The sequence below is a fragment of the Lagopus muta genome, chromosome 1 (assembly GCF_023343835.1).
Source record: "Lagopus muta isolate bLagMut1 chromosome 1, bLagMut1 primary, whole genome shotgun sequence".
NCBI lineage: Eukaryota > Metazoa > Chordata > Aves > Galliformes > Phasianidae > Lagopus > Lagopus muta.
In genome coordinates this window covers 30089632-30117293 of record NC_064433.1, presented here as the reverse complement: position 1 = coordinate 30117293, position 27662 = coordinate 30089632, and the positions used below count along the sequence as shown (strand labels likewise).

Sequence of the window (27662 nt, the reverse complement as noted above, 5' to 3'; positions counted from 1 at the left end):
CATAGAGGCAGACGGCTCGCACCACATGAAGTCTTCAAACCTACAAGTAGCAGGTGTGCTAAAGTTTCTGTGTATCTGAATTTAATAGAATGTAAAGAACACCTGAATGACTTATTTCTCTTCTTAAATCGGCCTCAGACATTTTATCCACTCTGGCTGTAGGCGCATTTCAGAAAACTCAGTCATAAAAGAGCATAAAAGAGCAGTGTGAGTTTGACTCAGAGTAGGTAGGACTTTCCCTATTTGCATGATTCTTTTGAATTCCAAGGCTTCACAGCTGCTACTGTCACAAGGTCCTGGAAAGTGCATCTTCTCCTGAGATAACCATGTTGCTTGTTTACAACATAGTTTAAGTAGTAAAATAAAAGAGCATCCTTTGAGTACCTTGGAGTAACTCGCTGGCACTGAAACCTATGCCTCAGCAGCTTAAGCCTTCAGCAAGTGTCTTAGCCAAGAACATTCTCCTTGTTAAATAAGGCTTGCAAGAAAATTAAATCTATGTAAATATGACAAAAAAAAAAAAAAAGAAAAAAAAAAAAAAAGTGAATGTTGACTGAATCTGGTAGAGTGTAAAATAAGGAAATGAATAAAGAATTGTTTCTTTGGATTTTGTGGTTGATTGCTGCAGCTTATTGACTAGTCATATACTTGGCAGTTTTAGAAGCAAGTCAAACATGCCAGCAAACCAGTAAGAAATTACTGGAAAGAAAGTTGAAAGGAGCATCTGACTGCTAATATACATGCATCCAGTTAAGCGACTGAAAGGACAGTATGAACTAAAGCTCAGCTTAACTTGAGTTGGGGCTGAGAAGGAGATGCAAGGGAGAAACTCCCTGGCTCAAGGCTGGAAATGTCACCTGAGAAAGGGCAGAAAAAATATAATGGGGGACACTTTGATTTGGTTGCATGGACTTTGTGCTCAATACATTAAATACTATGCCTTGGCTGTACCCTGGATTTACAGTGAGAAAGGCATAACAGAGTGCTGGGCATTTCATGCATGTTCATATCCGTAAGCTCTGCAACCTGAGAAGTGTATCTTAACATTTTCCAGCCTCCTCAAAACAAGCCAGACTATCCAGTTAAGGAAAACTTCTGATTGAATCTGGTTAAAGCAAAAGTAATTTAATAGATTGGCAAAATTCAAATAGCCTAAATACCTTCCAAATTTGCTGGACCGAATGAAGAGAAATGAGAATACCACCTCTACTTGCTGAATGTATCCAGGTAAAAAGCACGCACTTTCCAGCTCCCTGGCAAAGGATCTCCTTGTCACAGATATCCAGGCTGTATTCACTGAAAAGGACCTCGATTTAAGGATACCACCTTTTTTTTACACCCATATTAGTTCAGGTTTGAATGAGTAATCTGTACTTTTTTGCACTGATCTCTCCAGCTTTGGACAGATAATAGCTCTTGGGCCTGACTGTACCTTTTTCTCGCATACCCTGAGGACACAGAGAATTCATAACTGCTGCTCAGCAGGGCTACAGAGCTGTGCCCCAGGGCAAAATGCTCAGAGGCTTCTCTCGTTTAAGGAGTTAATTCAGCCAGTTCTATGCTACCACCCTTACTTAAGCTATCTCAGCTGGTTTTACCTCTCCCTTGGGAATCTCTTGAAAAAATAATTTTTTATTTGACTGTATTATTTGCAACTTGGAAGGGCCCTTTCAGCATTCTGTGGCCCTGCCTGTGGTGGTGGGGGTTGGAGATTCATAATCCTTGAGGTCCCTTCTAACACGGGCCATTCTGTGATTCTGTGATTCTGTGATTCTGTGATACAGCTGTGGAACCAGAATAAGAGACGGGAGAGAAGGGAACTGCTTAAATTCATCACAATGACTCAGTTGCACCTTGGAACTAGACAAAACCTGACATGAATTATTAACTGATTGTGTGGCAATTGATCACTCCCTTCCACTAAGCAGAGCTGTTGTCAAATTCTACAAGTGTTGTCCTTCTATTTCACGGAAATGTGCAGTGTTAATCAGGCCAAACTACACAGCTGAGATTAACACAACAGTAGTCACTTTGGCATGAGAAATTGCTTCAGAAGAAACCAAATCCTGAGCCCATCACTGAAGTCTTCTGTCATTAACAACCATCTTTTGCTTGGTGAATACCTTTTATTCTTGCAGCACAGCTGGATGGACTAACTGCGCTTTCCCAAGTGCTGAGTTATGGTTCCCAGTGTCTCAGGCCCTTGGGAACTCTGTGAGAATTTGGTCAGTGAAAGGAAAGACAGAAAAAATCCTTAACTGTGAATAAATTTATGAGACGTAATTAACACAGCAGCTACTTGAAAAGTTCGAAAACAGGTGCTTTCCTGCGAGGACTTGATTCTTTCTCTTAGGAACATGGTAAATACATATCCCTGTATCTTAATATTACAATGTTACATATTTGCTTTGAATATGCTGTTGGCTGCACTGGGCTAGATTCTGTCCTTTTCTATAGCAAGAGGCAACTCCAGTCTCAAAGTACACACAGGTAAAGTACTTGCATTAATATCCAGACCTCACAAAGACGATGACCTTCAGATCTGCAAATGTAAGTGCTTAAGCTTGAGCTGAGAACATTCACAACAAGGGAACTATATGTGTTTTTTGTTCTTATTCTTCCTCATACTTACTGCCACTGCTGAAGACAGAAGATGATACTCCATGCACCTCTGGCATGGAGCAACTCTATCATGTTCATCACAGATACCGCTGTCATGGTGCTGATGGAGGAAATGCTCAAATTCTGGCAGGACCAATCTACCCAAGGACATGAGGGGAGGCCTGGGCTGAGTGATGAATTCACAACTCACAAGTTATCACCTGGCATCACAGTAGTTCAATCTGTGATTGAATCTGTCAATGATAGAATAATAGAATTGTTCTAGATGGGACTCTTACAGGTCAGCTAGTCCAACTCCACTTCAGTGAACAAGGACACTCACAGCTAGATCACGTTGCTCAGAGCAATGTTCAGCTTGACCTTGAATGTCTCAAGGGATGGGGCATCCATCACTTCCTGGGGCAACCTGTTCCCATGCCTAACCACCGTTATTGTAAAAAACTTCTTCCTTATATCCAATCTAAACCTCCCCTCTTTTAGTTTGAAACTCTTGTCCTATCACAACAGACCCTGCTAAAGAGTCTGTCCCTAACTTTCATATAGCCTCCCCTTTTAGCTACTGAAAGGCTGTTATTAGGTCTCCCCAGAACCTTCTCTCTCAGCGTGTCCTCGTAAGGGAGGTGTTCCATCTCTCAAATCACTTCTCTGGCCCTCCTCTGGGCATGATGCAACAGGTCCACATCCCTCCCATATTGAGAATGCCACATCTGGACACAGCACTGAAGGTGATGCGTCACCAGAGTTGAACCATCCTTCCCATCTGATGTCTAAAGATAGAGTTCCACTTCTCCATCTGGCTGCAGCCACCATAACCACCCTGTTACAATGTACAAGGCTACTGCTATACAATAACAAGGGACAGATCTGCTTCAGAAGGTTCTGCAGAGAATATCCCTGAGATGAAGCGAGTTAGCACCTGCTTGAAATAAAAGGATTTCTCTGCAAAAGAGGAAGACAACTCCAAGCCTTTGGGAACAGCATCCAATTTTGACTTCCCACATGTGTGTTTTCACTGGAAAATGATACATCTCTGCCATGTTACATGTTTTTTAGGTAAATAAATAAGAGGAAGATACATAAGTAGAAACAGAGCTATTCCTGCCAAAAGATGTTTATGCCTACAGAAACCATCGTCCCACATCTTCGGGAAAATATGATTAACAGCATTGTGCTGATCTTAATCAGATTTATTGAGACAAATGTTAAAAATCCAGCGGGGAGGGGGCGGGGGGGGGCATTAAAAATATATTGAAAAAGCAAATCGAAATACCCAGAGGGAGTGAGCTAATGACCGTCTTCCTATTACCTCATGAGATCAGGAGGTCGGCCGATCCGGCCGCAGCGCTGCGGTCAGCACCGCGGCCACCTTCCCCCGCCCGAGCCCGGGGCCGCGCTCCCCCCTGTCCCCTCGGCACAGGTTGGCCGGCAGCCGCGGGCCCGCCGCCATGTCGGGACGCCGGGGGCGCCCTGAGGGGTGACATGGCGGCGGGTAGCAGGGGGCAGCCACCCCCGCGCGAGGACGCGGCCGCACCGCTCCCCGCCCTGCCCCCCTTCCCGAGGGGCTGCCGGGCCGGGCGGCATTGTTGGCCGCGTCCATCACTCCCCGGCCCGGCTGACATAATGAATGCGCTTGGACACACCTTCCAGCCCGGCGGAGAGGCGCGGCGTGCCTCCCCCGAGCGCTCCGCTCACCGCAGCCCTCCCGGCCCCGCAGCCCGGCTCCCCGTCCCAGCCCAGTGAGGGGCCGCGGCGGCCGGGCCGGGCCGGGCCGGGCGGCCCTCGCTATGCTGCCCAGTGCGCTGTACTGGGACCTGGTGGGCTCCTCGGCGCTCCTCAACCTGCCGGCGGCGCCGGGCTTCGGCAGCCTGGGCAAAAGTTTCCTCATCGAGAACTTGCTGCGGGCCGGCGCGCCGCAGAGCCCTGCCCAGCTCCGTCCCCTCCCCGCCAGCCCCGTCCCCCTCAAGCTGTGCCCCGCGGCGGAACAAATCAGCCCCTCGGGGGGTCCCTATCCGACCAGATGGGCTTTCCAAGTGCTTAACCCCTCGGCGGCGGACGGCGGCCGCCTGCCAGCGCGGGCTCCGGCGGCGGACAGAGGCGGCGTCTTCCCGCCGGCGGCCACAGGTGAGCGCAGGGACGGGGAAGCGGGCGGGGCGGCCGGGCCGCGGGCAGGCTCTCGCCATCCGCGGCTTTGAACTTCGAGGAGCCGCGCACCTGCGGATGGAGCGAGCGCGGCGGAGCGTCGCTGCTGGCCGTGGGGATGGCTCGAATTGCTTTTTTCGCAGCTCCGTACGGCCCGAAGCGGTCCGAGAGCCCCGCGCTCGGTGGCGGGGAAGCCGAGCGGCACTGCCGCCCTCAGAGCGGGCTGACGCGATGTTTCGGAGCCAAGTTTATTTCCTAATGCGCCGCGTGTGTTTTGCCTGAACGGAACCGCTGTAAAGCATATTTAGGAGTGAGCGTTTCTGTCAGTCGTTGAGCCGGTTGGGGCTGGATTACAAAATCCCTAAAATTCAGCCATGGATGTGCCCTTTATGTTCGAATGTATCAATTTATTTCAGCGTTCTGTGGTGTGTTTGGAATTTTGATATGTGATCATTCGGTCTTAAATGTGCCTAAAATAAGACAGACGGAAGCCTGACTGTTGAGCTGAGGATTTCAGGTGTGAAACGAGTGGCTCCCTGTAGAACCGGAGTTGTTAAAAATTATTTTCTTTTCCAAGTGTACTTTTATTTTAATTAAATCCTACAAAGCGTTCTGCAAAATCCAAAACATTTTTTGTGCCTTTAGCATTTCCGGGCCTTGGTGATGTGAGCGTGTCTTAAGCATTTCAGTTATTGAAACGTATATTTGTGTTTCCCAAGACAGGATAGAGGACAAACCCCATCTCTCTGCAATTAGCTGCACATTCCTTTTCTTTATTCTTATTTATTTATTTATTTTTAAGTTGTAGAGCCAGTGCTGCTTTTCTATGTACAAAGCACACATAGAAGTAGGACAGCAGATCCCCCAGCACACTCACACGTTACTTAATGTTGAATTTTTCAAGTGCTTGCTTCCAGAGTTTGTTTGCTTTCATCGACCTACATGGGTACCTGTGAACTTAGCAAAGTGCAGCATGGTCGAGCCTTCCTAGTAATGACCCTATATTTTTTACTAGCCCATAACTAGTTTCATAGGGAACTTTGGGGAAAAGCACCAAACCCTTACATTTGAGCAGTGAGAAATACTAGATTTCCTCATGCATTATGCACTCATTAAGAAAGTCCGCTAACGTAGATGTACAACAGGAATGTATAGGTTTTAGCAAGGGTAGTAGATGCTGGTCTGACTGATATCTTTTAGGATGATGGGCAATCTTAGGATTCTGAGTTCTTGTCAATATAAATTAAATCAGAACAGCTCTGCTGAGCCAGATTTTGTGGTTTCTAAGGAGTTTCTTCTCTCTAGCATCGGCGTACTCTACAGGAACTGTTCACACACTGGTCAGTGGTAATTCTGAGTAAGGCTGTAGTTCCTTGCTTGTACTCTGGTAGGGAAAAATGCTCCTTTTTGTCAGAGTATGGATTTTCAGTGTTTACAGAAGGTATGTTAACTAAGGAGCTTTTATTAGGTAAATCACAGAATTGTAGGAGTTGGAAGGGAACTTTAGAGATCATTGAGTCCAACCCCCTGCTAAAGCAAGTTTTGTATGGCAGGAGAGGTGGATTTTTAATTTAGAGATTTTTATCTGGACTAAATATTTGTTTGGAGGAGTAAACACATTTCAGTTTGGACTTCCAAATCAATACAGCATTTTAGTCTGAGTTCTTATTAAAGATTACGGAAGAGAATAAAGCAAATTGCTTTTTTAATTTTTCTGAGCTGGCAAGTATTTACATACTATGTAGGGACTGAAAGTGCTCTAACAAACTAGATTTGCACAATTTAAGGTGTTTAAAGTGAGGGGAAAAAAAATAAAAAGACTGAAAATTATCATAATTGTTGGTATCAGTGATCTGTATTGCTTGTGTAGTCCCAAATTCTGGTGTGGCCACCAAAATTTTCCAGAAAGCAAGGCATAGCAAATTACAGCAGAGACCAAACTTGACACGCTGAAACTTTTTACAGATCCAAAACCAACATTTACCCATAGCACCCGTTGGGGAATGTCATGGGCAAAGCACACTGTTTTGGGATATTATTTATCTTTATGTAGAAGTGCCAAGGAATAAGAATCCTGTATTCTTTCTGCAGACTGGAAAGCTCTCATCCATGTATGCCATGGAGTCTGCCTGGGATTGGACTGTTGATGGGTGCCATCTACTCGTGGTGTCCTTTCCCTTTGTAACTCTTCAACAGCAGTTTTATTAGCAAATTTTCGTTCCTATTACTTACAGATTTGTACTGATACAGTTTTATCATTCAAGTATTTATCTGCTTATGTATTTTGAGTTCCCCTAAAAATAATCCTTAAGGAAAAACTGAACAGGTACTCATGAAGTATTACCCTGTAAGATGCATCGTGTAATGAGTGAAAGAAAATTTGATAAGAAATATCATTATGCTCTCTGTAAATTTTAAAATCACTTTCCAGCATTGCATTGATTTTTATAAATGAAATCAAAAGAAAGGTTTTTAAAACTTAGCTTATTTTTACTTAAGAGTACAACCACATGAACCAGCATGTTTCACAGAGTTTCAGAGGGAAAAGCAGAAGGAATGGTAATGGCAGATGATCAGCTTGCTTTCTGCCATGTTTGCCTTATAGCTACTCTGGATTCCTGCACGCTGCCTTGCGCCTTTCTCTCAAGCCACTGTGTTGTGATAGAATGTTGAACTGGGCCCACCAGCTTCAGCACACAGGAATCACTGTTTCTGGCTAACTGAACTGAATTTCTCTCAGTGTCAGTGCTGTGAGCCTGGTTCTTATTGTTTAACACCTTTTGCCTTAATATAATAGAAATTAAATCCTACTTTGAGCTTTGTGAGAACTATGCATACACTGTAACCAGGGCTGTACACACAGTGGTTCTGCTTTTTAAGCACTGGGCACCAGAAGAGTGTTCTTCCTATGTTGAAACATTTAAAAGTTGCACTGTTGTAAACCAGCTTTTCCCGGTGAAATGTACTCCAGCTATGCAACTTATACTTCAACCATGAAAGGTGAGGGAAGCCTAAAGTAGAGATTTTGAGCAATCTAGTAGAATCTGAGTAGGAAGGAAGTCTGCAATTTTTTGCTTGCTAATCTCTGATTTGGTTCTTATCCTTGTAGTCCAGTGCTATCATCACCTTCTGGTTGTAATGGAAGACTTGAGGGTTTCTCTCAGCATTTTCTGGCATAGGAAAATTATCTGGAGTGTGATGAGATGCAGCTGGCTGTACCGCGGACTTTAAAGAGGTGCTTTACATTTCTTTCCTTGTGACTTGACTTCCACAAGTACTGGTCGGCACCAAGTTGGAGTGACCTCAGTGAGAAGAGTGCTGTTCTCTGCTACCTGAAATTATTTTCCACAGAATCTCTTATTTTCTCAAAGTAACATGCCCTGGAAGGAAAATGCCAGTAAGTTCTTTGACCTGAGTATGCTCACTAGTACATACATGGCAAGAATTTGGCTTTCTACTTTAATCTTGGCATTTTGATAGATTAACAGAGAAAAGAAACTGAAAAGCACAATGAAACAAATAAAATAAACATAGTAGTGAGGTACTTCCATCATAAGCTTAATTTTTCAGAAAGTTTTATGGGATTTTTGCCTAAGGCATCAGAATACAGTAGAAAAGAATACAGTGCATCACATATAACATGAAAGAAAGCAATTAGAATAAGTAAATCATAAACATAAAATGAACTTACACTAATAAACATCTGTTCTACAATATGGATGTGGCTTCTGTTTCTCCAACATTTGAGTACTTTACATCTGAATGCATTTATCGTGGCAACATGTCAGAGAGGTATGAGAGACCTCTGCTGTTTAGAGGAACAGCTGGAGCAAAGGAAGTAACTTGCCTAAGGTAATACAGGAAACTGGTAACATTGCAGAGAAGTAAAACCAAGTCATCATCTGCAGGCTGACTCTTTGGGCTAGTATCTGTTTTTTCTCCTCAATGTAATGACAGTAATTCTGTCCTATAATAATTGTTTTGCTTTTTTTCCCCCTGCTTTTAGTAAAATTCCATGCTTCTTTATGACAACCAGGAAATAATTTAAACTATAGCATCTTTTCCTACTTCCAGATAACTCTTTGAGCCATTTGATAGAATTGGTTTGAGGTGCCCAGCGTGCCTTGAAAGAGTAGCTGCACAGTGGCTCTTAAAGCTGCCTCTTCCCTCTGTGTAAGGCTGCCAGAGCTAGACCTGTGCCAGCCCTACTCCCACCCAGTACAACAGTCTGGGCACAGTGACAGCTGTAGTGGGGGAGTGCTGTGGCCTCTGGTGGCACTGAGAAAGGACAAAGCTCCAGTCTGAAAGTGATTTGAGTTTGGATTTGAGTACTGCCAGGAGATATCAGGGTAGCAGTGAGAAGAGCAGTAGTAAGGGTCTGCAGAAAGGCAGTTATTTGCTAAAGGAAAACTGTGGAATTAATCATGCCTACAGATTGCAAATTCATTTCTAGAAAGTGCCCTTTATACTTCAGATTGAAGTCTTCTGAAATTTCATACTGTATTCATTGGGTTTTTAGAAAACAAATGAAGTGATAAGGATTAATCTCATCAGGCACGTTCTCTACACAAGTGGAGAATTTCATTGAGCTTCATTGTGCTATCATTTTTTACATTCCTAAGTACCCCGTGATTTGGGAAGGCAAGCCCTTTGCCTCTATTTGCCACTGAAAGTGTTTCATAGAACATCATTCTTGCTTAATTCAGCTTTGCAAACCAATTTGTACTCTAATATTTCTATCTTTGTGGTCAGTCATAACCTATAACAGAACTGGGAATGAAGTCTTTTCAGAATGAAAACAAGTTCAAGTATGTAAAGCAGGAGGAGGCTCAGATAAGAATTGCAGCTCTTCAGTGCATACTGCTGGAGTAAATGATGCATTTTAGGCAATGGTAAGATTTTGAGTTGGGGCTGCAGTGATGAAAGTGGGTGAACTGCCCTACTGCAGCATGTGAGCCTAATTTCACCTTGTTTGAGGAAATTATTTTCAAAATGTGTTGATAATCAAAGAAAATAATTCTTTATGACTGAAGTTTATCATTTTTTCCATCCTGCTTATGTCTGTAGAGTGGGTGGTATTATTTTGACAAGATAAGAATGCCATCTTACTTCAACTGCTTAAAAATAAAGGGGTCTTGTCTAATCTAGTTGTCCATGCACCTTGTCTAATCCATAGTTGATACAGAGAGACACCTCCAGAGAATGACACAACTTATCTTCTTAGGCATCTATTTTAAGGGGCTCAGTCTTTATATACACTGCTTATCTCTTCTCATTGGCTGTACAGGATGCCTAGGGAAGGAGCTTAGCACACCAAACTTTTGGACAGAGAAGTGACAATAACGCCCTTAAAATGAGAAGAGAAAAGAGAACTAGTGAGCAGAAAGTGCCATGGTTGTGCACAAGCCTTTGGGTGTCTGGCAGAAGCCAAGCAAGGCAGGAGATGAAGCCTTCCGGATTCACGTTGTATCAACAGCAAAAGCATTTATAAAGCATGGAGAAGGTAGAAGGAGCCTTTATTGCTGATGTGGAGAGGGCTATGTAGGCTTTGGCACTGGTGTGGGCTGTGGATGTTGTCCTAGCAATGAGTTCTGCATGCTACTTCCTTAAGCAGAGAAAACAATCATGTACAAAGCGTGCCCTAGTAATAAGGCATGCAAATGATACCTCTGAAAACTGGTGGGTATTATGTGATCTGAGCTAATCCTCAGTGTGACTCTGTCATCTACTACATTGCTATAGGTGCAAAGAACCAATAATCATTCTGTTAGCACATTTCAAGCCCTATTTGGTGACATAGCCTTTCTGGAGTGACTACTCTGCTGAGTTTTGAAAGCCCCATTGAGACCCATTATAAAAATGCAAGCCTGCTTCTCATATATTAACTTTTCATGCAGAATTCCCAGATACATTTTTGGAACTACAAAACCATTTATGTGAATATTTGCTGGGGTTTTAAAACTGATCTGTGTATTCACTCAGGTCTGCCTGTGTGTCTCAGCTTCCTCTGAGCATTCACACTGCCTGGTTTTACAGGAGAGGATGCAAAGCAAATAAGCAGGGATGGACAGCTCTGAGGTATGCTGCATCACGAGTTCTTGAAGTACATTTTGACACATCTGTGTGGTGCTGACCTCCCTTAGTAGGAGATGGCAGCAGCTGCCGCTTTCTTCTCATGGCTGGATGCCCCCAAGGGCTTGAGGCTGCACAGCCTCTGCCACAGCTCCAGACTGAATGCAGTGACCACAGGATCAGAGCCGTGGCCCATTTCTGAGGCCCATGGCTTGTGTTATGGAGCAGACAGTGCTGTGTGGCTCAGCTGGACCTCTGACCTGCCCAGTCACTGTTGGACTGGCTGCAGGGAGCTCCTCAGGACATGCAGCTTTCTTGCCTGCTTTAGTCATTGTCAGGAATGAATGTATGTGGGAAATTGCAGTTTACTTTTACCCACTTCATAGGCAGAAACTGTTCAGGTTTCTCAGATGAAATGGAATCATTTTAATGCTTACATATTAAATTTTCTTACGAGGGCTAGAGCCACTGGGGAAAGCAGTTCACGATGGCTTAGCAATAGTTGGAGAGTGTCAGGGCTGTATTCACACAGCTTGAGATCTGACTTCATTCTTGTGCTCAACATTGCTTGTTGCTGGCTCTGTTCTGCTCTCTGAATCATCCTTCTGAGGTGGTTCTGCTCTTGTCACAAGATTATACCATGTTTTTACCAGCTAAATGTGAAGAAAAAACATGTAGTGAGGGAGGCCTGTGCAGATAATACCAGAAGTGCACCTTAGGTTTGCTTTTCCTCATAGCAGTTTGTCTTTTGCCTCTTCCCTGTTGCCTGCTGGTGGCCTGTACCATTACTAGTGGCCTGTACCATTTCTAAAGTCGTTTTGTAATGCTCAAATTAGGAAAAATAAACAGTGTATTTAATAAGACATTTTAAAATTACCTATTTATTTCAGTTGGATTGGATTTAGGAACCTTACTTTCAAAATGGCACAGGAAGGTTTTTGAATTCAGAATATCTTCAGAGTGGGGAGTATATTTTGAAGTGCCTCACTTTTGTGAAATGCTTGGATTTACACAATGTCTGTTTTAATGAAATGGGAATGCTAAGCAGAAAAAGAATTAGGTATCTCACATATGAATTATTAGGATTTAGCCCATGGTTAATGTTGACGTGACTTGAAACAAAAGCTACTGTTTTGTTACTGTATGCTTCATTCTGGCCAATAAATACAGAACTAATATTCTGACATTTCAGCAATTTTCAGCCAAATAATGTTTGCTTTGAGTTGCTTGACCCCAAATATCCGTAGAGTGGCCATGATACATGTGACCACAAAACCAAAATATAGGCAATGTTTTCCATATGTATTAAGGTGAAGCTTGAATGTTTTTCTCTCCATACAGCTCCCAGAGTAAAGTTGAATTTATAATTGTATTGTGTCACATTCTTTACCATTGTAACTTTGTAACTCCTTCACTTTGCTCCTAGTGCAGCTGCTTCAGAAGACATGACCTGGCAATGTGGTTAGATAGATCTAACAATTTACACATGGATCAGTGTGGTTGAAGCACATTAAAGAAGTTGCATTGCCTATGGGTTTAGGAGAAATAATGCCAGTGGCTATTCCACAGCATCTATAGTGAATCAACCTTGAGAAATAGTCTCAGGAACCACTTGGTTCAGAGTTGTATGAAGATATCATTTTGATGTTACTACTTAGTCAGGCCACCTTCCCATGTGCCATGCAGTCAAAGCAATCCCCCCTCACCCCAAACACACTCACACAAACAAACAAACAAACAAACAAACAAACAAACAAAAAAGCAGGAGTTGGATGGGAAATGAAGTAAAATGGCCAAGAAAGACAAAAGAATGATTCCTGTCATCTTGAGCAGATCTCTGCTTGGAGCTTTCTGCTGCTTGCTATGCATTAAATCATTGCCACAGCATAGTAGAAGTGTGTGGCTAGTTTGAGGTTTTCTTAATCAAGCTGTACATCAGTATCTTTGATACTGATCCATCTCCTGGCCTTTATGCTTGTAGCTCATTTGTTGAGAAGTTTACTGAATGGAGGAAACAGACCTTTTCATATTTCTCTATCTTTATTTAAAGGAGAATGGTATCTATCTGAAGCAGTAGGTCATTCATTCCTTATTTATCCAGCTGTCTCCTGGTACTCATCTATGTCATGATTAGTACCACGTTAGCAAAAAAGAACAAGGAACTGGAGAGAATTAAGGACCCATAAAAGGGAAAATCAAAGACAGGCCAACATGACAAAAATCGTATGACATGAATAAGATGCTTAAGCTTTGATTAATAAGAATAAAACAGTATAGAAGTCAAGGAATATTTGATACACGTGAGAGCAGATAAAACATTAGTAGCAGATAGGAAGTATTCCAAAGGACAAACTCTCATGTTCAGGAGGAATGCTGAGATTATCTGGTAGGTCTTTTCCTTTTCCATCTTCTGTGCTTCTTTACTTACTGTCCACATTATGTACCTCTCCTGCTGCACTGAAGCCCCTTAGATACATAGACAGATAAAATGGCTGCACATTCTTGACTCTTTGAAGCTCTATGGGACACAGTTCCATATTTGATGGTCTCATGAGAAAGAGAAGCTTTAGAATACTAATGCCTGGCATAAATCATTACCCGTTTTGCAAGCGTGCAAATATAGGCAATTAGTTCATCATGGAATATATTTTTATTTCATTAGAAACAGCAGTGTTGATGAAAAGCTGCAGTAATAAAACACTTAATCATTAGAAAGACATTTTCACCTAAGCTTGTATGAATTCAGATGAAAAGAGGTAAGTATTTTCAAAATGTTTGGACTTGGGCTTCTACAGCGATCTTTCATTGCTTTGGAAGATGGCAGATTTGTATGTCAGAAAACTTACACCCTAATATGTACTCAAGAACCTAATTTTCTGTGATCTTTCATTTTAAATTCAGTTGAAAAACCTTAAAAAATGAAGAATGCTGCTTATATACATTTATTTTTCTTCCTTCCTTGTTGCTGATTCCTTAATTTTTTATCTGGATATGGAGTTACTTTTTAAGCATAGGGGTCTTGTGGTTCGTTGTTTCAAAAAATTCTGTAGAAACATTACCAAATATTACCTAATTCTGTGTATTAAGAAAAAAATACATTAAACATTAAATTAATAAATACATTAAATACATAAATACATAAATACATAAAATTAATTTAATACATGTATTAAATAAATTCAATTTTGCAGTTTTATTGTATTAAGCAGAGCTGTCTTCAGCAGGTGGCTTATTTAAATTTAGAACACTTTTCAGAAAGATGGAGCTCAGTATTAGGCAGAATCAGGCCCTGTAGTTTTCACCTGGGTTGTCTCATTGCATTTTATTCTTTAAGTTTTCTTAGTTATCAAAGTCTTTATTGGTTTGAATACAGTATGAGCAGGAGAGTTGGGGATTCACTTTTAGAATCCCTGTTTGTTTGTTTGTTTTATTCCTGAGATATTATGCCTATTAGAGTGATTTAATGTAACTTTATGAGATGCATTATACTAATTATTTTGACTGCATTATTAAAACAACATGTTCAGTCCTAATATTTAGGATTACAGCAATTTGAAATGTAAATTTCACATCTGCAGAGTTTCGTTCTTGTAAAAGATATATTGTGAGAGTTTTGCATATTATATTTAAGCAATAGATATGAACTAACCTTGTTAAAATTAAAGAACGATCATTGGTTTATCACTGTTTGCCTTAAAAAGTACCACCATCTTGAGGAAAAGGAAAAAGAACTTGTGGGGCAGGACTTTACACACTGACTTTTTGGGCGACTGTTGTTATGAATATCACCCACGCTCAATGGGTAATCAATTAGATCTATGCTTTCTTTGCAGCTCTTTCCAAACACTTTTTTCTCCGAGCCCCGCCATTCTACTCAGCATGCTGCGGTGGGTCCTGTCAGCACCCTGCATCCCCCACTGCTTTTCCAAGTAAGTTTTTATGCTTCATCAGTAATGCTTGAGTTATTCTGTAAACCAAAGCAGCAGGATTTAATGTGTTCTGGAAAGCTAATTGGTGATGCAATGGCAGCGGCTAATTCCTTAGTAAAATCACAGCAATCCTATTCAGAAGGTTTCCAAAGATTTATCAAACTTAAGTACACTGGGCAATTGTGAGAGATTTCTGATGGCATTGAGACCCCCAGACAGAGCTAACCTAGGAAATCTCCTTGTTTTCAATTTACAAGAAAAGGTTCTTTTAAAAATCAGTAACTCTTTAAAGTCTGTCAATAAACGTTTGCAAATAAGAAAAGAGCTGAAAGATCATAAAATGGATGCTGTGTTTTAATGGCAGGGATAAATTATGATTCAGGAAGCTCTAGCATTATTTAAATAAAATAGTCATTCTTTTTGGAGCAGACAAATGCATGCATGTGTTTAATTTGTTTTTCTTTTTTTAATATTATGATATAAAAATATGAAGACAAATGTTGAAGAGAGATTTTGCCAGTGTATCCTTTGCACCCAGGATTAAAAGCTGAGATACATTGCCATTCAAATCTAAATTTAACCTTGATTGTGAAGTTTGCATGCCCTGTTGTAAGAACATATATTCTTAATTTTATGTGTTTATGGCTCGGAAACATACAGAAGACACGTCTTCTGGTCTTTCAAAAAGGAGAAAAAGCACAAACCCTTTGTCAGATCCAAATGGAAACTGGAGTTCATGCATGCTGTAGTGTATATTTTTTATCACAGTTACATTCAGACCCTTCCTGACTACGTGCGTGTGTTTTATGAACGTTTCAGAAGAGCAGTTGCTAAGTTGAATGATTCTTGACAAGTGAGGCAGCAAATGCTGGCAGTTTAATGAGCTGCAAGTTTCTGAGCACCTCTTTAGGGGGCTGACACTTTCCCACAGAGCATTTTACATGGCCCCGGCTCTCCCACAATGGCTGACAGCACCATGACCAATCACCACTTTCACTTTACTCATCCACACGCGACCTCACCACAATTTTTCACTGTGCAGATGAACTTTAGGAACCATTTCACATTGAAAAGGCCTGGGCAGGGGTCAGTTGCCCTTTTGTATGGCCATAAAGCAATACTCTATGTGCCAGTCTTTTCTCCTGTCTCACATTCCAAGAGATTTTCGGGACACCATTTAAAGCACTTGACTGAAAAATAAAGCAGTGAATGAAACTGACTTTTATAGACTCATTCTAGCTCATCTTCCCATATAACCCTGTCTACCTGAAAAGGGATTTAGTGGATGAGCTGAGTGTATACAGGGACTTGCTGAATACATAGGCCTATTATCAACTGTGGGGATTGTTTATTAACCAGGACTGATACACTACTATTTTGGAAGTGACCTATTAATTGTCCATTTAACTAGAATGTATTGAGTTCAAATGAAAAAATGGAAACCATGACTAAAGCTTTTACTTGCTCCTTCAAGGTGGTCTCTGCCATGAAGGCAAATGAAGATTGTTGCACAGATTAGGGGGGACATTTATCACTATATACTAGGATACAAACAGAAGTCTTAAAAAAAAACAAACACACACATACAAAATAAACTGGCAACATAGGAAAAGTTTGGTAACAGATTCACATTTTATGTTAGTAGAGCATGAAGTCTTTTGATGCACGTTCACAGCAACAGGTTTCAAACTAACTAACAAAGTAACAAACTAACTTCATTTCAGTGGAGTTGTAGTGAATGAATGAGTGTTTCTGGCTTACTGAAAAATCATTTAACTGACTAACAGAAATGTACTTTTTGAGTGCAGAGTCAGAATACATCTTGAAATATGGGATGTTCTTGAAATCTAGGCTACTCAACTGTGGATGAGTACTTGTTATCTCAAACACGAGTGTCAATTTTTTTGACTCCATGGTGGATGATCCAGCAGTTGCTTTCTGCTGCTTGTGATTGTTCTGGTTATGATTAAATTTTGTCCAGTTAGACTTTTAGAATCAGTCGCGTTTTGTGCCTTAGAGTGTGTACATTCTTCACTACTACATTACTCTAATGCAAGTGTTAAGCTGTACCCTGCGTGCTGCCTGTAGAGGAATTAATTGGCACCTCAGGAGGCAGGCAGGAGGTTGTTTCTTTGCTGATTGACTGTGAACAACCAGCCAGGCAAGACAAATTTTAAGGGGTCACGTAATCTGGCATCCTGTGTCCTGGGTTGACAACTCCATTGTGGAATTCATCCTGGGTGTCAAGGGCTAGCCCTGCGAAGCTCACTGGTATCCCTTGTCCTGTGAGAGAAAGTACCAGCTCTTCCACTGTTATACTGTACCTTCCAGCATGCTTGAAAACTGCTGATGATTCATCAGAAATGACTTGGAGGCTCTCTGGAAAAAGGAACCTAAATTCCCCATACTCCAGAGAGATGTGCATAAAGCAGAAGTAAGGAGGAAGGGCTGGTGTTTGCAGCCAGCTTTGTGAGCAGGATCAGATCATGGTGGGAGAGGCTTGAAGGAACTATGTGCTCCTCAGAGAAAGATGAACCCAGCTGGCCCTTTACAGAAACCTCTGCTGTGACATTTTGACTTTTGTTCTGCAGATTGTTTGTTTTGGTTTGGATGGAGAGTCATTGTGATAAATATGAGGACAGTAGCCAGTAGGTTATGGTTTTTTGTATCTGGTTCCAAATATTACTTTGAAAACTGAAAAACATCCATATAAATTTATACTTCTTAATACCGTAACATTTTAAAGCAAAATAATTACTTTTTGCCAGACACTGTTATAAGGGACAAATCAAAAGATGGTTTCTTAAGGTGTGGAAAAGGTTTAAAAAGGCATGTCTAGTAGAAGCTGTTAAAAGCAGTAGTTCCTAAACAGTAGTGCTTGACAGTGATCTTTAGGAAAAGATCACTGTATACTTGCTCAGCTATTATTATTCATCCTGTGCTAGTCACACTTGAAGGCAGGATACATGGGTAATGTATATAACATCAAACAAGTAGAACATGTGCCATGGAAGTAGCACAAGTCAGCTTTGCAAGACATACATATACACACTTTAATTTTTCATTGTCGTACCTACACTGTTCTACAGTGCCCTCTGTGTATGTGTGGGTTTTTTTCTCTACTGCTGTTTAAAGATACATGTACTCCTGTGTATTTATGTACAATATACAGAATTTGAAATGTGGTGTAGCCGCAAGGAACAGTTTGTGAAAACTGCATCTGGATTTGATTAGTGTTTCAAGAACACTGCATTTATTTAACGAATGTATTTAATTCATCTCCACTACTTTCACGGTTGACTAGAATAGACCTTTTCATGAAAGAAATGTCCAATGTTTTAAAAAATCTGGTTTAGATAAGAGTTTTGCCGTTGGCTTTGATATGGAAATGATTAAATCCTTGGCAGAAATTGAACAGCAGCACACCTTTGCAGCTGCTGTAGCTCTAAGCTGGGACATCAGTCTTCACTGGTGCTTGTGGGAAGGTGTCATCAACAGGACAGCTTACACCTTTAAAGTCCAAATTGCAAGTGACACAAACCAAAGCCACCTTTGTGGCTGCCCGCTCATGGAAACATCATAGGTGTCTGTCTTTATGGTATGGCATGAATCAAAGGACTGCTCTTTGTAAGTGCCTCATGCAATTTCACCTCTAATGCTTGATGACAAGCCCGATTCAACTAATCTCAGGTACTGCTCCCTGGGTGAGTATCTGGGGAAACTTGTTACTGCTGGAGGCTTGCCAAGCTTCACTAGGACTGGAGGTTTCCATTACACCATATCTGTGGGAGAGGGAGCACTAGGTCTTTGGGATTTACTGGGCATGAGGAAGGCAAAACATTTATTTGGATTTATTTTTCATGTGCTCATTGTGAGACCAGTGAAAAGACAATGTGAGTACTTCCACTTTTCCACTGCAGTTCTGTCCCACACATTTAAGGTTGTTTTGTAGGGTAGGCTCCCCTCTAGGTGTAGATCAAGTGGGTATGATTAAATTCATTGAAATCTGCCTTACTAAGGACTTGCTATGGGATGTCAAAGGATTAGAAACTAGAGTGAAAGGAATAAGTTCAAGTACTCCCCAAATCCTGTAATAAAGAAATTGCTGTGGTTTCCAGAATAAGTAAATGAATGGACAGGGATTTTCTGAGAAATAGTTCACTCTGAAAGCCTTTCATTAGTAAACAAAACGAAAGAAAGCCTATTTAGATTCACTGAATCAGTGTTACAGACCACTTTTTATCTGGTTCTGCATCTCACACAAGAAAATGAACTAGGAGATCTTACTGTGGTTTACCCGATGATAATGTGCAAAAGCAAGCAGAGTTGTTTCACCCTGTATTTGAATTTTACAGTAGTATGAGTCCAGTGTTAATGTTCTTCTATGAACTCATCTGATTTACTCTTTACCATGTCAAGGGGAGACTCTTTACCACTGACAACACCTCTAGATCCAAGAGAGGATTTAGCCCTTAATGAACATGACTGAAGCATTACGACACACTTCTAACACCAACAAATCAAAAGTGGGACAGTGGTCTGCTAGCATTTTAATGAACAGCACTTAATATTTCTCTAATATGTGTTAGTTATTATGTGAAACTCTCATTTATTTCCACTAGGAGAGGAAAGTGTCCTGCCTCTTCTGACCCAGGAGTCTAACTCCAAAGCCCGGAGAGGTATATTAAGAAGAGCTGTCTTTTCTGAAGACCAGAGGAAGGCTTTGGAGAAAATGTTTCAGAAGCAGAAGTATATCAGTAAAACAGACAGGAAGAAACTGGCCATTAACCTGGGCCTAAAGGAGTCTCAGGTAAGGAATGGCAGAAAATCTGTAACTTTTCATCCTTTTGAAGAAAAATTTTTAAAATGGCCTTGAAAGAGGAAAATTGAACAGCACAGAGTGAGCCCTGAGCTGCTTCAGCATGACCTCAGTACCAGGGAACATTGTGGAACAGATCATCTTGAGTGCAATGACACGGCAGGTGCAGGACAACTGAGGGATCAGGCCCATGACAGGCAGCTCCTGCCTGACCAGCCTCATCTTCTTCTATGATTGAATGACCCGCATAATGGATGAGGGAAAGGTTGTTGATGTAGTCTGCCTAGACTTCAGCAAAGCCTTTGCTGCTGTCTCCCAGAGTATTCTGGAGAAGCTGGAAGCCCGTGGCCTGGATAGGTGGAGCGTACCTGGATAGTTACACTCTTTGCTGGGTAAAAAACTGGCTGGATGGCCAGACCCAGAGATTGGTGGTGAATGGAATCAAATCCAGCTGGCAACCGGTCATGAGTGGTGTTCCTCAGGGATAGGTATCAGGGCCCATCCAGGGGATTTTGAAAGTGCTAGAGTAGACACCTATTTCTGGAGTGTGGCTGAAAGAGAGTGAGAGTTGACAGTGTGGTTGAATTTCTTTGCATTTGGCAGCAGTAAATGTGCTTAAGATATGTATGGCAGGAGCTGTCTGGTGAGCAGAAAAACCTGGGAATGGTGATGAGAGCCCTCGTCTTTTTTTTTTTTTTTTTTTCTTGGAGATTTTCAGAACTTGACAAGGCCCTGATCAGTTAAATCTAACTTTGCAATTGGCTTCATTTTCCATGGAAGATGAGATGTGATTGCTTGCAACCTGCATGACTCTGACTCCATCTCAAACCAGCTATAAACAATAAAATAAACAGTATGAATGGTGCTGTCATCTCTGCAGGATAAACTATTTTGGTTCAATGAAAATGTGCAATTGCACTCACGAGTGAGCTTCCTAAAGAATCCTAGCATATAGTCAAATTCCTAATATCACAGCTGTTTTTACTGAGATTTTCTTCTACGTTCTTGATATTTAAGAGAGCCCTGGGAAATAAGAAAACAATGGAGTGAGACTCAGATAACAGCTACCACAGCAGGAAAAATAATTTTTTGATATGGATAGATGATACCCATGTCTAATTATTTTTTTCTCATGAAAAGAAGAGTATCATGTAACCATGTAACCATGAACCATGAAGGTTAGTTCGTCAGTTATCTGACTGTACTGGAGTAACGGTTCCTGCCAGCTGTGCCAGTGACTCTCAGTCCTTTGCAGGTGTATTCCTTTTGCCTTTGTATCAGGTATCTGAATGCTAGAACTTCATGCAGATATTTAAGAGAAAAAAAGAATATAATGTGAATAATTTGATTGGATTCCCTTCCACAAATGCTCACTCCTTTTCTTAATCTGACAGTTCCTAAGCTCTTATTTCCCTAAGCTTTTCCCAACATTTCATTAATGTCTTTGAGCAACCATGCTTCATCAGTAAAAGTTTCTAAAAAGTGGATTTTATTTCAGAAGCACATGGTTCTAGGTAACCCCTTGGAAAACTGTATTTAGACAGATAAAATATCTTTAAATTGGAACTTCTGTGTCATTTTAAAGCTTTATGATGACCAAGCTTTGCTTGCAGATGGGATAGCTCTTAGCTATCTTAGCTCTTATAGCCTCTTTTAAAAAGAGCATTTCCAAATGCTAGTATTATCACCTATTTTGTTAATGACAGTGCTAGTTTACACTGAGAATTCTTATCTGTCTAGAAAGATGATACTGAAGGAAAATGCAAAACCCCTAGCATTGGTCTTTCATCTTTCCAGTTTACACCAAATAATTACTTGCTTGAGGTAGGGAAAGTCAAAGACAAATATTTAGCTCAGCTGTAGCAAATAGGAATTGAAAAATGCCCAGCTAGTGTCAATCAGTCAGCTTAACTGGATCTGCTATAACATCAAATAAAGAAGGAACATGAAACTAAAGGATGGAAAATTAAAAAAAAAAAAAAAAAAAAAAAAAAAAAAAAGCAATGTTATTTAAAGAATGTTATTTAAAGCAATGTTATTTAAAGAAAAAAATGCTAATGAACTCTCGTTAACTTGCAAACAGGTAAAAATTTGGTTTCAGAATCGAAGGATGAAGTGGCGAAACTCCAAAGAAAAGGAAGTGCTTTCAAACAGGTGCCTCCAAGAAGGTCTTCAGGAAAACTACCTCTCACAGTCCGCCATGAATTTTGCCTCCCCATGTCCCTCTGTGTGGGAAGTGTCACAGGAGCAGACAAGTCCAAGGTGGAGGGAGAAGTCTCCAGGAAACTCTGAAAGACTGGCTAGTATACAGCCACCTCCAAGTGCAAACTCATCACAGAGCCCGTTGTATTTGTATCCTGACCATGACACTGCAAATAAGGCAGTTACATCATCAACCTAAGAAAGTAGGGCCAGTTTGTAAATTGAGTGGAGAGTGCAGGCTCCAAATGAGAGGTCTTCTGAGACTAACAATATTTGGACACTGTAAAGCTAACTAGTTATGTCTCCTAAATTTGCTAAAGTCTAACACCATTAAAATGACAACTAATGATTTAAGAAATATTTTTCAATACTCAGTCTTTTCATGTCTCTTTTCCAGTCTTGTAATGACCTTAAATGTGAAATAGAAATTGATGGTAAGTAAAACAAAGTGAAGCTGAAGTTTTGCTCTGAGTTAACATCTGCACTGTGTATAGATTTTCATTAAAACACACTGATAGAAAACCACTTCTATCTCTCACTGCATTTAGAACAAGCAATTTATTTTATGCATGAGATGAGAATAACCCTGTTTCCCCAAAGATAATAAGTTGCTTTGGGTTCTTTTTGAGATTGATTAAATGACACAGTAGGTGTGTATTAGACAAATGTAAGCATTTTTAGTATGTTTCCACCATCTGTCCCCACCTGTATCAGTATCCAGCTAGTTGTAAATAGCGCAGTCGCACATCAGCCGATAACCATAGTGAAGTATGCAATAAAAAGACAAACAGCCAATAAAATGGACTGTGTTTAAGCCACTTTGATTTGGATACACATGGGGAAATACAGTTCACTAACTCCTTTATTGTTTTTCCTGTGGGTTAACACTGAAACCATTCTTAAATCAATTTCAGTGGATTTTGACAGATTATTAGTGCAATCTCTTATAATCTGTGCTCTATTTCAAAATTGTAATGGCTATATGCAGAATTACTGTCCAAATGGACTAGGCAAGAGAGCTAAAATTGGAAAATCTACCGATGAAGCCTCTCTTAGAGAAGTACTGAAGGAGCTGGCATGCTGCAGTTGTCTGATTCCTGACTTATTCCTCATTAAACTGGTACCCATTAGTACATGTCAGCATACATCTGTATCAAAGGCAGGACGGCATTCTGCGTAAGGCAAGGAGCTTGAAATAGTAGTATTAAAATTATTCAACTTGAAATTATTTGCTTACTTCATCCAGTTGAAGGAAATCACTTTTGAAGGTAATTATCAACTTTACTTCATTTGAAAGGCTTTGGAGCTCAAAATGGGAGCAGAAGGGGCAGCTTTCTGTTGTTGTTTGTATGTTTATTTTAATCATACATTTATGGTTGCATCTGTTGAGAATAAAAATGGAAGGTATTTTATCCTGCAGGCAAAACCTTGTGGAGAACATTTTGGCTTTCTAAGGACATCATCTGTGTCAGATAGCCAAAAGAGATGGTTATAGTAATCTCATCTGGCTTTCCTCATCACGTATGTTATGAATGTCTCTAATTGTTCCTGCCTTTGAGCTCCAAAAGCTTTTGAGCTGCACTGCGTATCTTCCAGAAAAACATCCAGTTGTTACTTAATGTTTAAACCCTGGAGGATCATCTACTACTCCCTTAGTTACGTGGTACTTGGGAGTTAAAGTTTAGATACAGTTGCAGCTAAGGAACTTGAGTTGCAATGACAAAGCTTGTATCATAAACTGTATGCATAATTAGATGAGTTTTGTAGCCCACTGTGTGCATGGTCTGTCTTTGGAGTGCTCAGCTCTGCTGTCCCAGTCTCACACAATATGTCTTTCTTTGCCTATGCTTTCCTGGGCTGTTTTTAAAGGAAAAAAGGCGTTACAGAAAAATTCAGAAGTCATCTCATCCTCTGGTTGCAAACCCTTGTTACTGTAAGGTGTCTACATCCCTACCCTAACAGAACCCTTGAACACATGTAGTACGCCCCGTGTTATAGTATGCCCTGTGTTATATGCTCTTCCATACTGTGAAGAATTTATTCCCATCCTGCAATAGAAATCCTGGAACTCACTCGCACTTTGTCTGAAATCTTTAGAGATGGATGGACAAATGCACATCCACACATGAAGATGAATTTACTTTCTAATTTTCCTGTGGAAATCAAAGTCCAGCCCTGCTTGACTAGCTCCTGCCTGAAAGATAGTAACTGTTAGTGGGCCAGAGTCTTAGGAAATGCTATTTGCTGGTGTCTGCTGACAGCAAAAGGCATACAAATATTTCCAAGATGTCATCAAAGAATCAAGTGAAGGTACACGTGCTTCCCATTGCAGAGGAAATTGGTGTGTGGCATGGGAATTTTTTAGGTCTTTTTCCATCTCCCTTTTCATGGAAAGCAGTCTTCACAACTGCTCATATTTTTTTCCCACAAGTCAATCAAGAGTCAGTGCTAAAATCAACATAGATTTATGGACAGAGAAGATGGGATTCAGAGTCCTCCCAGTGAAATTCATTCAGCTGCTGATGATATAAGCATTGAATGGGAACTGCTGTCAAACCTTCCAGCTGATGTGCTGGGCATGTTGTGACCTCACTGAGGCAAGGATCAAGCAAGGCTCATGCTGAATTGGTTTCATAGTTACAATGTGATAAGTCTTTCAAACTGAGCAAGTTCTGCTTTCAGCACAGCCTGCTACTACTCCATGCTCTCCATATCTCTAACACCTCCTATTGGTGTACCTATTCCAAAGCTAGAAGAAAGTTTCTACACATGAGACAGTATTCTGTACTTGAAAATGCTTACCAAGCTTTCTTCAAAACCCTAGAAATACACCTGGTGAATTTTGAATTATGTATAAAACAGTTTGATGCAATTAGTTAAAGTGGACTTAGCCCATGAAAAAATATACAACCTTGATTACTCTTGTTTTAAGCAATCTGAAGAAGTTTCCCTTTGGTCCATCCCATGGAATGTTGGTAAAGGAGAATATGAACACAGAAAATAAGAGAGATTTACAGTGGCAGTCTTTTCATGTGAAAGACCAAGTTGTATGTATTTGTTTTCTTCAGTGTATGAACACAAGTTGTAAAAGAACAAAGCAAACACCAATTCTATGCAAAATCCCCTGCAGGTGTTTTAAGCACATCATAACAGGCACATTGTGAAGGTGTAGGGTACAGAATGCATCTGGCTTGGTATTTTGGAGAGACCTAACAGAGACTGATGACATCTTACAATTAAAACCAGGAACATACTACTTTGACTTCAAAGGTATGGCCCAGTGAGTGACCTTGCACCATACTTGTAGGATATCTGAGGTACTTCCTATGCATGGTATTGGAGAATGTATACGGATTACACCTGTAAAATACTGTGAAGGACGTTTGTTGGGATCCCAGGGCTTGGCAGGGTTTAGGTACCTCAAATTCTGAACTTCAACAGAAACCAAACTCTGTAGAGGCTCTAAATAACACAGATACTTTTGCTTGCTGGGCACCTCTCTGCTTTGGCAACCTCTCAAAGCTAATGTAATGTAGAACAGGAGAGGGAAAGGGAGGAAAGGCTGAGCCTCAGCACTGCCTTTGCTGACACAGCTCAGGCTGTGGTGCTCTTGGGCTGTGGTGCTGGAGCAGGGACCTTGCTGCACACTGCAGCAACCTCAGGTCCAGGAGAAGCATTTCTCTCCTCACCTACTGGAGATTGTCCAGATGGAGATCCTGAACAGAGATCCTGAAAAGGTGTTCTGGGGAACTCAATGGCTCCGTTACTCCGTTACTGAACGGAATGATTTTCATTGCTGGCTCTTGGTCTTGTTTTATAAAGGAAATCACAAAAGAGTGGCAGATTGCAATTTGCTGACTACAGCCATGCCAGCACTCACACTTTGACTGTGCACTTTTATAGAATTAAATAACTTTCAAAAATGTGTCTTGCTTTTACTAATTCTCTGCCAAAAGAAGCTGTGATGATCTGCTTAAGGAAACAGGCTGCTTTAAGGCACAAAACTGCATTACTAACTTCAATGTCAGAGCAACAATACAGTGGTCAAATGTCACTCCTTAGCTGCACTAAAACATCACATTTGTTTTATCCACCGTGATTTACTAGTACTGGGTTTTAAATGCCAGTTGCCATTGCTGTAGCTGCACAGCTCCTCTGATGAATATACGTTCCACAGTCAAAAGCCTGACATAAATTAAATCCATTCACTTGCTTCAGCACCCTCTACCAACAATACCATTACTGATCTTCACAGAAAAGAAAGGAAGACAAACCAATTTTAAGCAAGTTAGCCGTAAATTCAGTGCCCAAAGAAAGGCACGGAGAGAAATTAGGGCCCAATTAACTTTAGACTTCATTTTGAACTATTACCAAAAGGCCCCTGCAGAGAGAGGTTCACAGTCTTATGTGGACTAAGTTGCCATTGACTACAGAATTCTTCAACAACTATGCTTCTAGGTGCATGGTGACTGGTGCTGGGTAAAATATGCTAAGGTATGTCAGCTTGAGTCTGAGATGCTCCCAATGCAGGCTTATACTTCAGTCATTTGCTGGCCAGAAGACAGCACTCCTTGGTTTCCCATAGATAACTGATTGGAGTGTAAGCAATAAAACTGTTTATGGTGGATGGGAACATCTCACAGCAACAGCTTGATAGTGAACCTCCAGCATTCACCCAAACATACAAATATCAAGTGTTGTATAAACACTCCACTCTTGAGGAATTCCTGAGATTTTCCAAGTCATTTTGTCTTTGTATGTCAACATTTGAATGTGATACGAAGTAGCTGAAAGTTAATGTAGATCCTTCAATGAAGTCCGCTTCCATCTTTTTTTTCCTATTCACTATCATACAGTTCTAGATAAAAATTAAACTGTAACAAAAGTCTCTATATTCATAATATTTCATTTAATAAAGTCTGAAGAAGAGTGGAAATATTTTAAATTCTTAAGTTCATTCAGCTGATGAGGAAAGTTAATCAAAGCATACTGTTCCACTAACACAAATTACACTGCGACTTACCTGTATCACACCTTGTTGCACACTGAAGCATACAGGGTAGTTTGGTTAGGTTGTAGTTGGACTCAATGATCTTTAAGGTCTTTTCCAACCTGAGCAATTCTATGATTCTATTCTATGATTCTACGATTCTATTCTATGATCTGAGCACTTAACTGGAAACAAAATCTTCTGATTTTCTATTAATTTGCAAAGCTGTGTCTCCTAAATTAGTATTTTCAGCTGTGATGATGCATTCTTCAATGTAAAAGTGTTCAATTTTAGTGCACATTTTTACGTTTTCACATATTTCTAACTAATTTCATTGCTGTCTTGAAGAAAAATCATGCAGAAGATGTAGTATTCCCCAGTGTAAAAAGCAAAAGCAACCACCACTGATATTTCTACTTGAGACATCTGTGGCCAGAGGGCAAAGCATGCCCCTTTCAGCCAGCTGGTCAATTGTTTTCTTGGTGAAAATAGGAAGGAATGTGTTGGTGGTCGTACAGGAAGACATTTGTCTCACCATCATGCCTGACTTCAGCCAAAGGCAAATCTTGCAATACAACACCACTCTGTGGCAGCAAGTTAGTATGAATGACTACAGACAATACTTGGGTGCATTGCTATTTCTTCTGCGGCACTTCCTTTATCATTTTCTGTTTCCATATTTCTCTACAGCAAGAATTTCCAGAGCTTTGCTCTCTGCAGCATATAGGAACTATTTTTAGGATCTGCTCGACTTGCAAAATGTTTTCCATGTGGCAACAAATGCAACCAATAGCATATCTTCCTGTTTGTGAAGAGACCTGGTAGCAATTGGAGTTTGTTTTCCCAGTCCTTGCCAAGTCATCTTGCACACCGGAAACCAAGAAGCCTC

The 27662-nt window shown here is 40.8% G+C and overlaps 1 protein-coding gene across 1 annotated transcript; it reads left to right on the top strand.

Annotated features, from left to right (window-relative positions):
- The first annotated feature begins 3976 nt into the window (after window positions 1-3976).
- On the top strand, window positions 3977-26833 carry DBX2 (developing brain homeobox 2). The gene is made up of 4 exons (XM_048943224.1): window positions 3977-4743; window positions 14667-14762; window positions 19385-19572; window positions 21665-26833. The coding sequence occupies exons 1-4, from the start codon at window positions 4407-4409 to the stop codon at window positions 21980-21982; spliced, it is 939 nt and encodes a 312-aa protein (XP_048799181.1). The 5' UTR covers window positions 3977-4406; the 3' UTR covers window positions 21983-26833.
- Window positions 26834-27662: the final 829 nt, after the last annotated feature.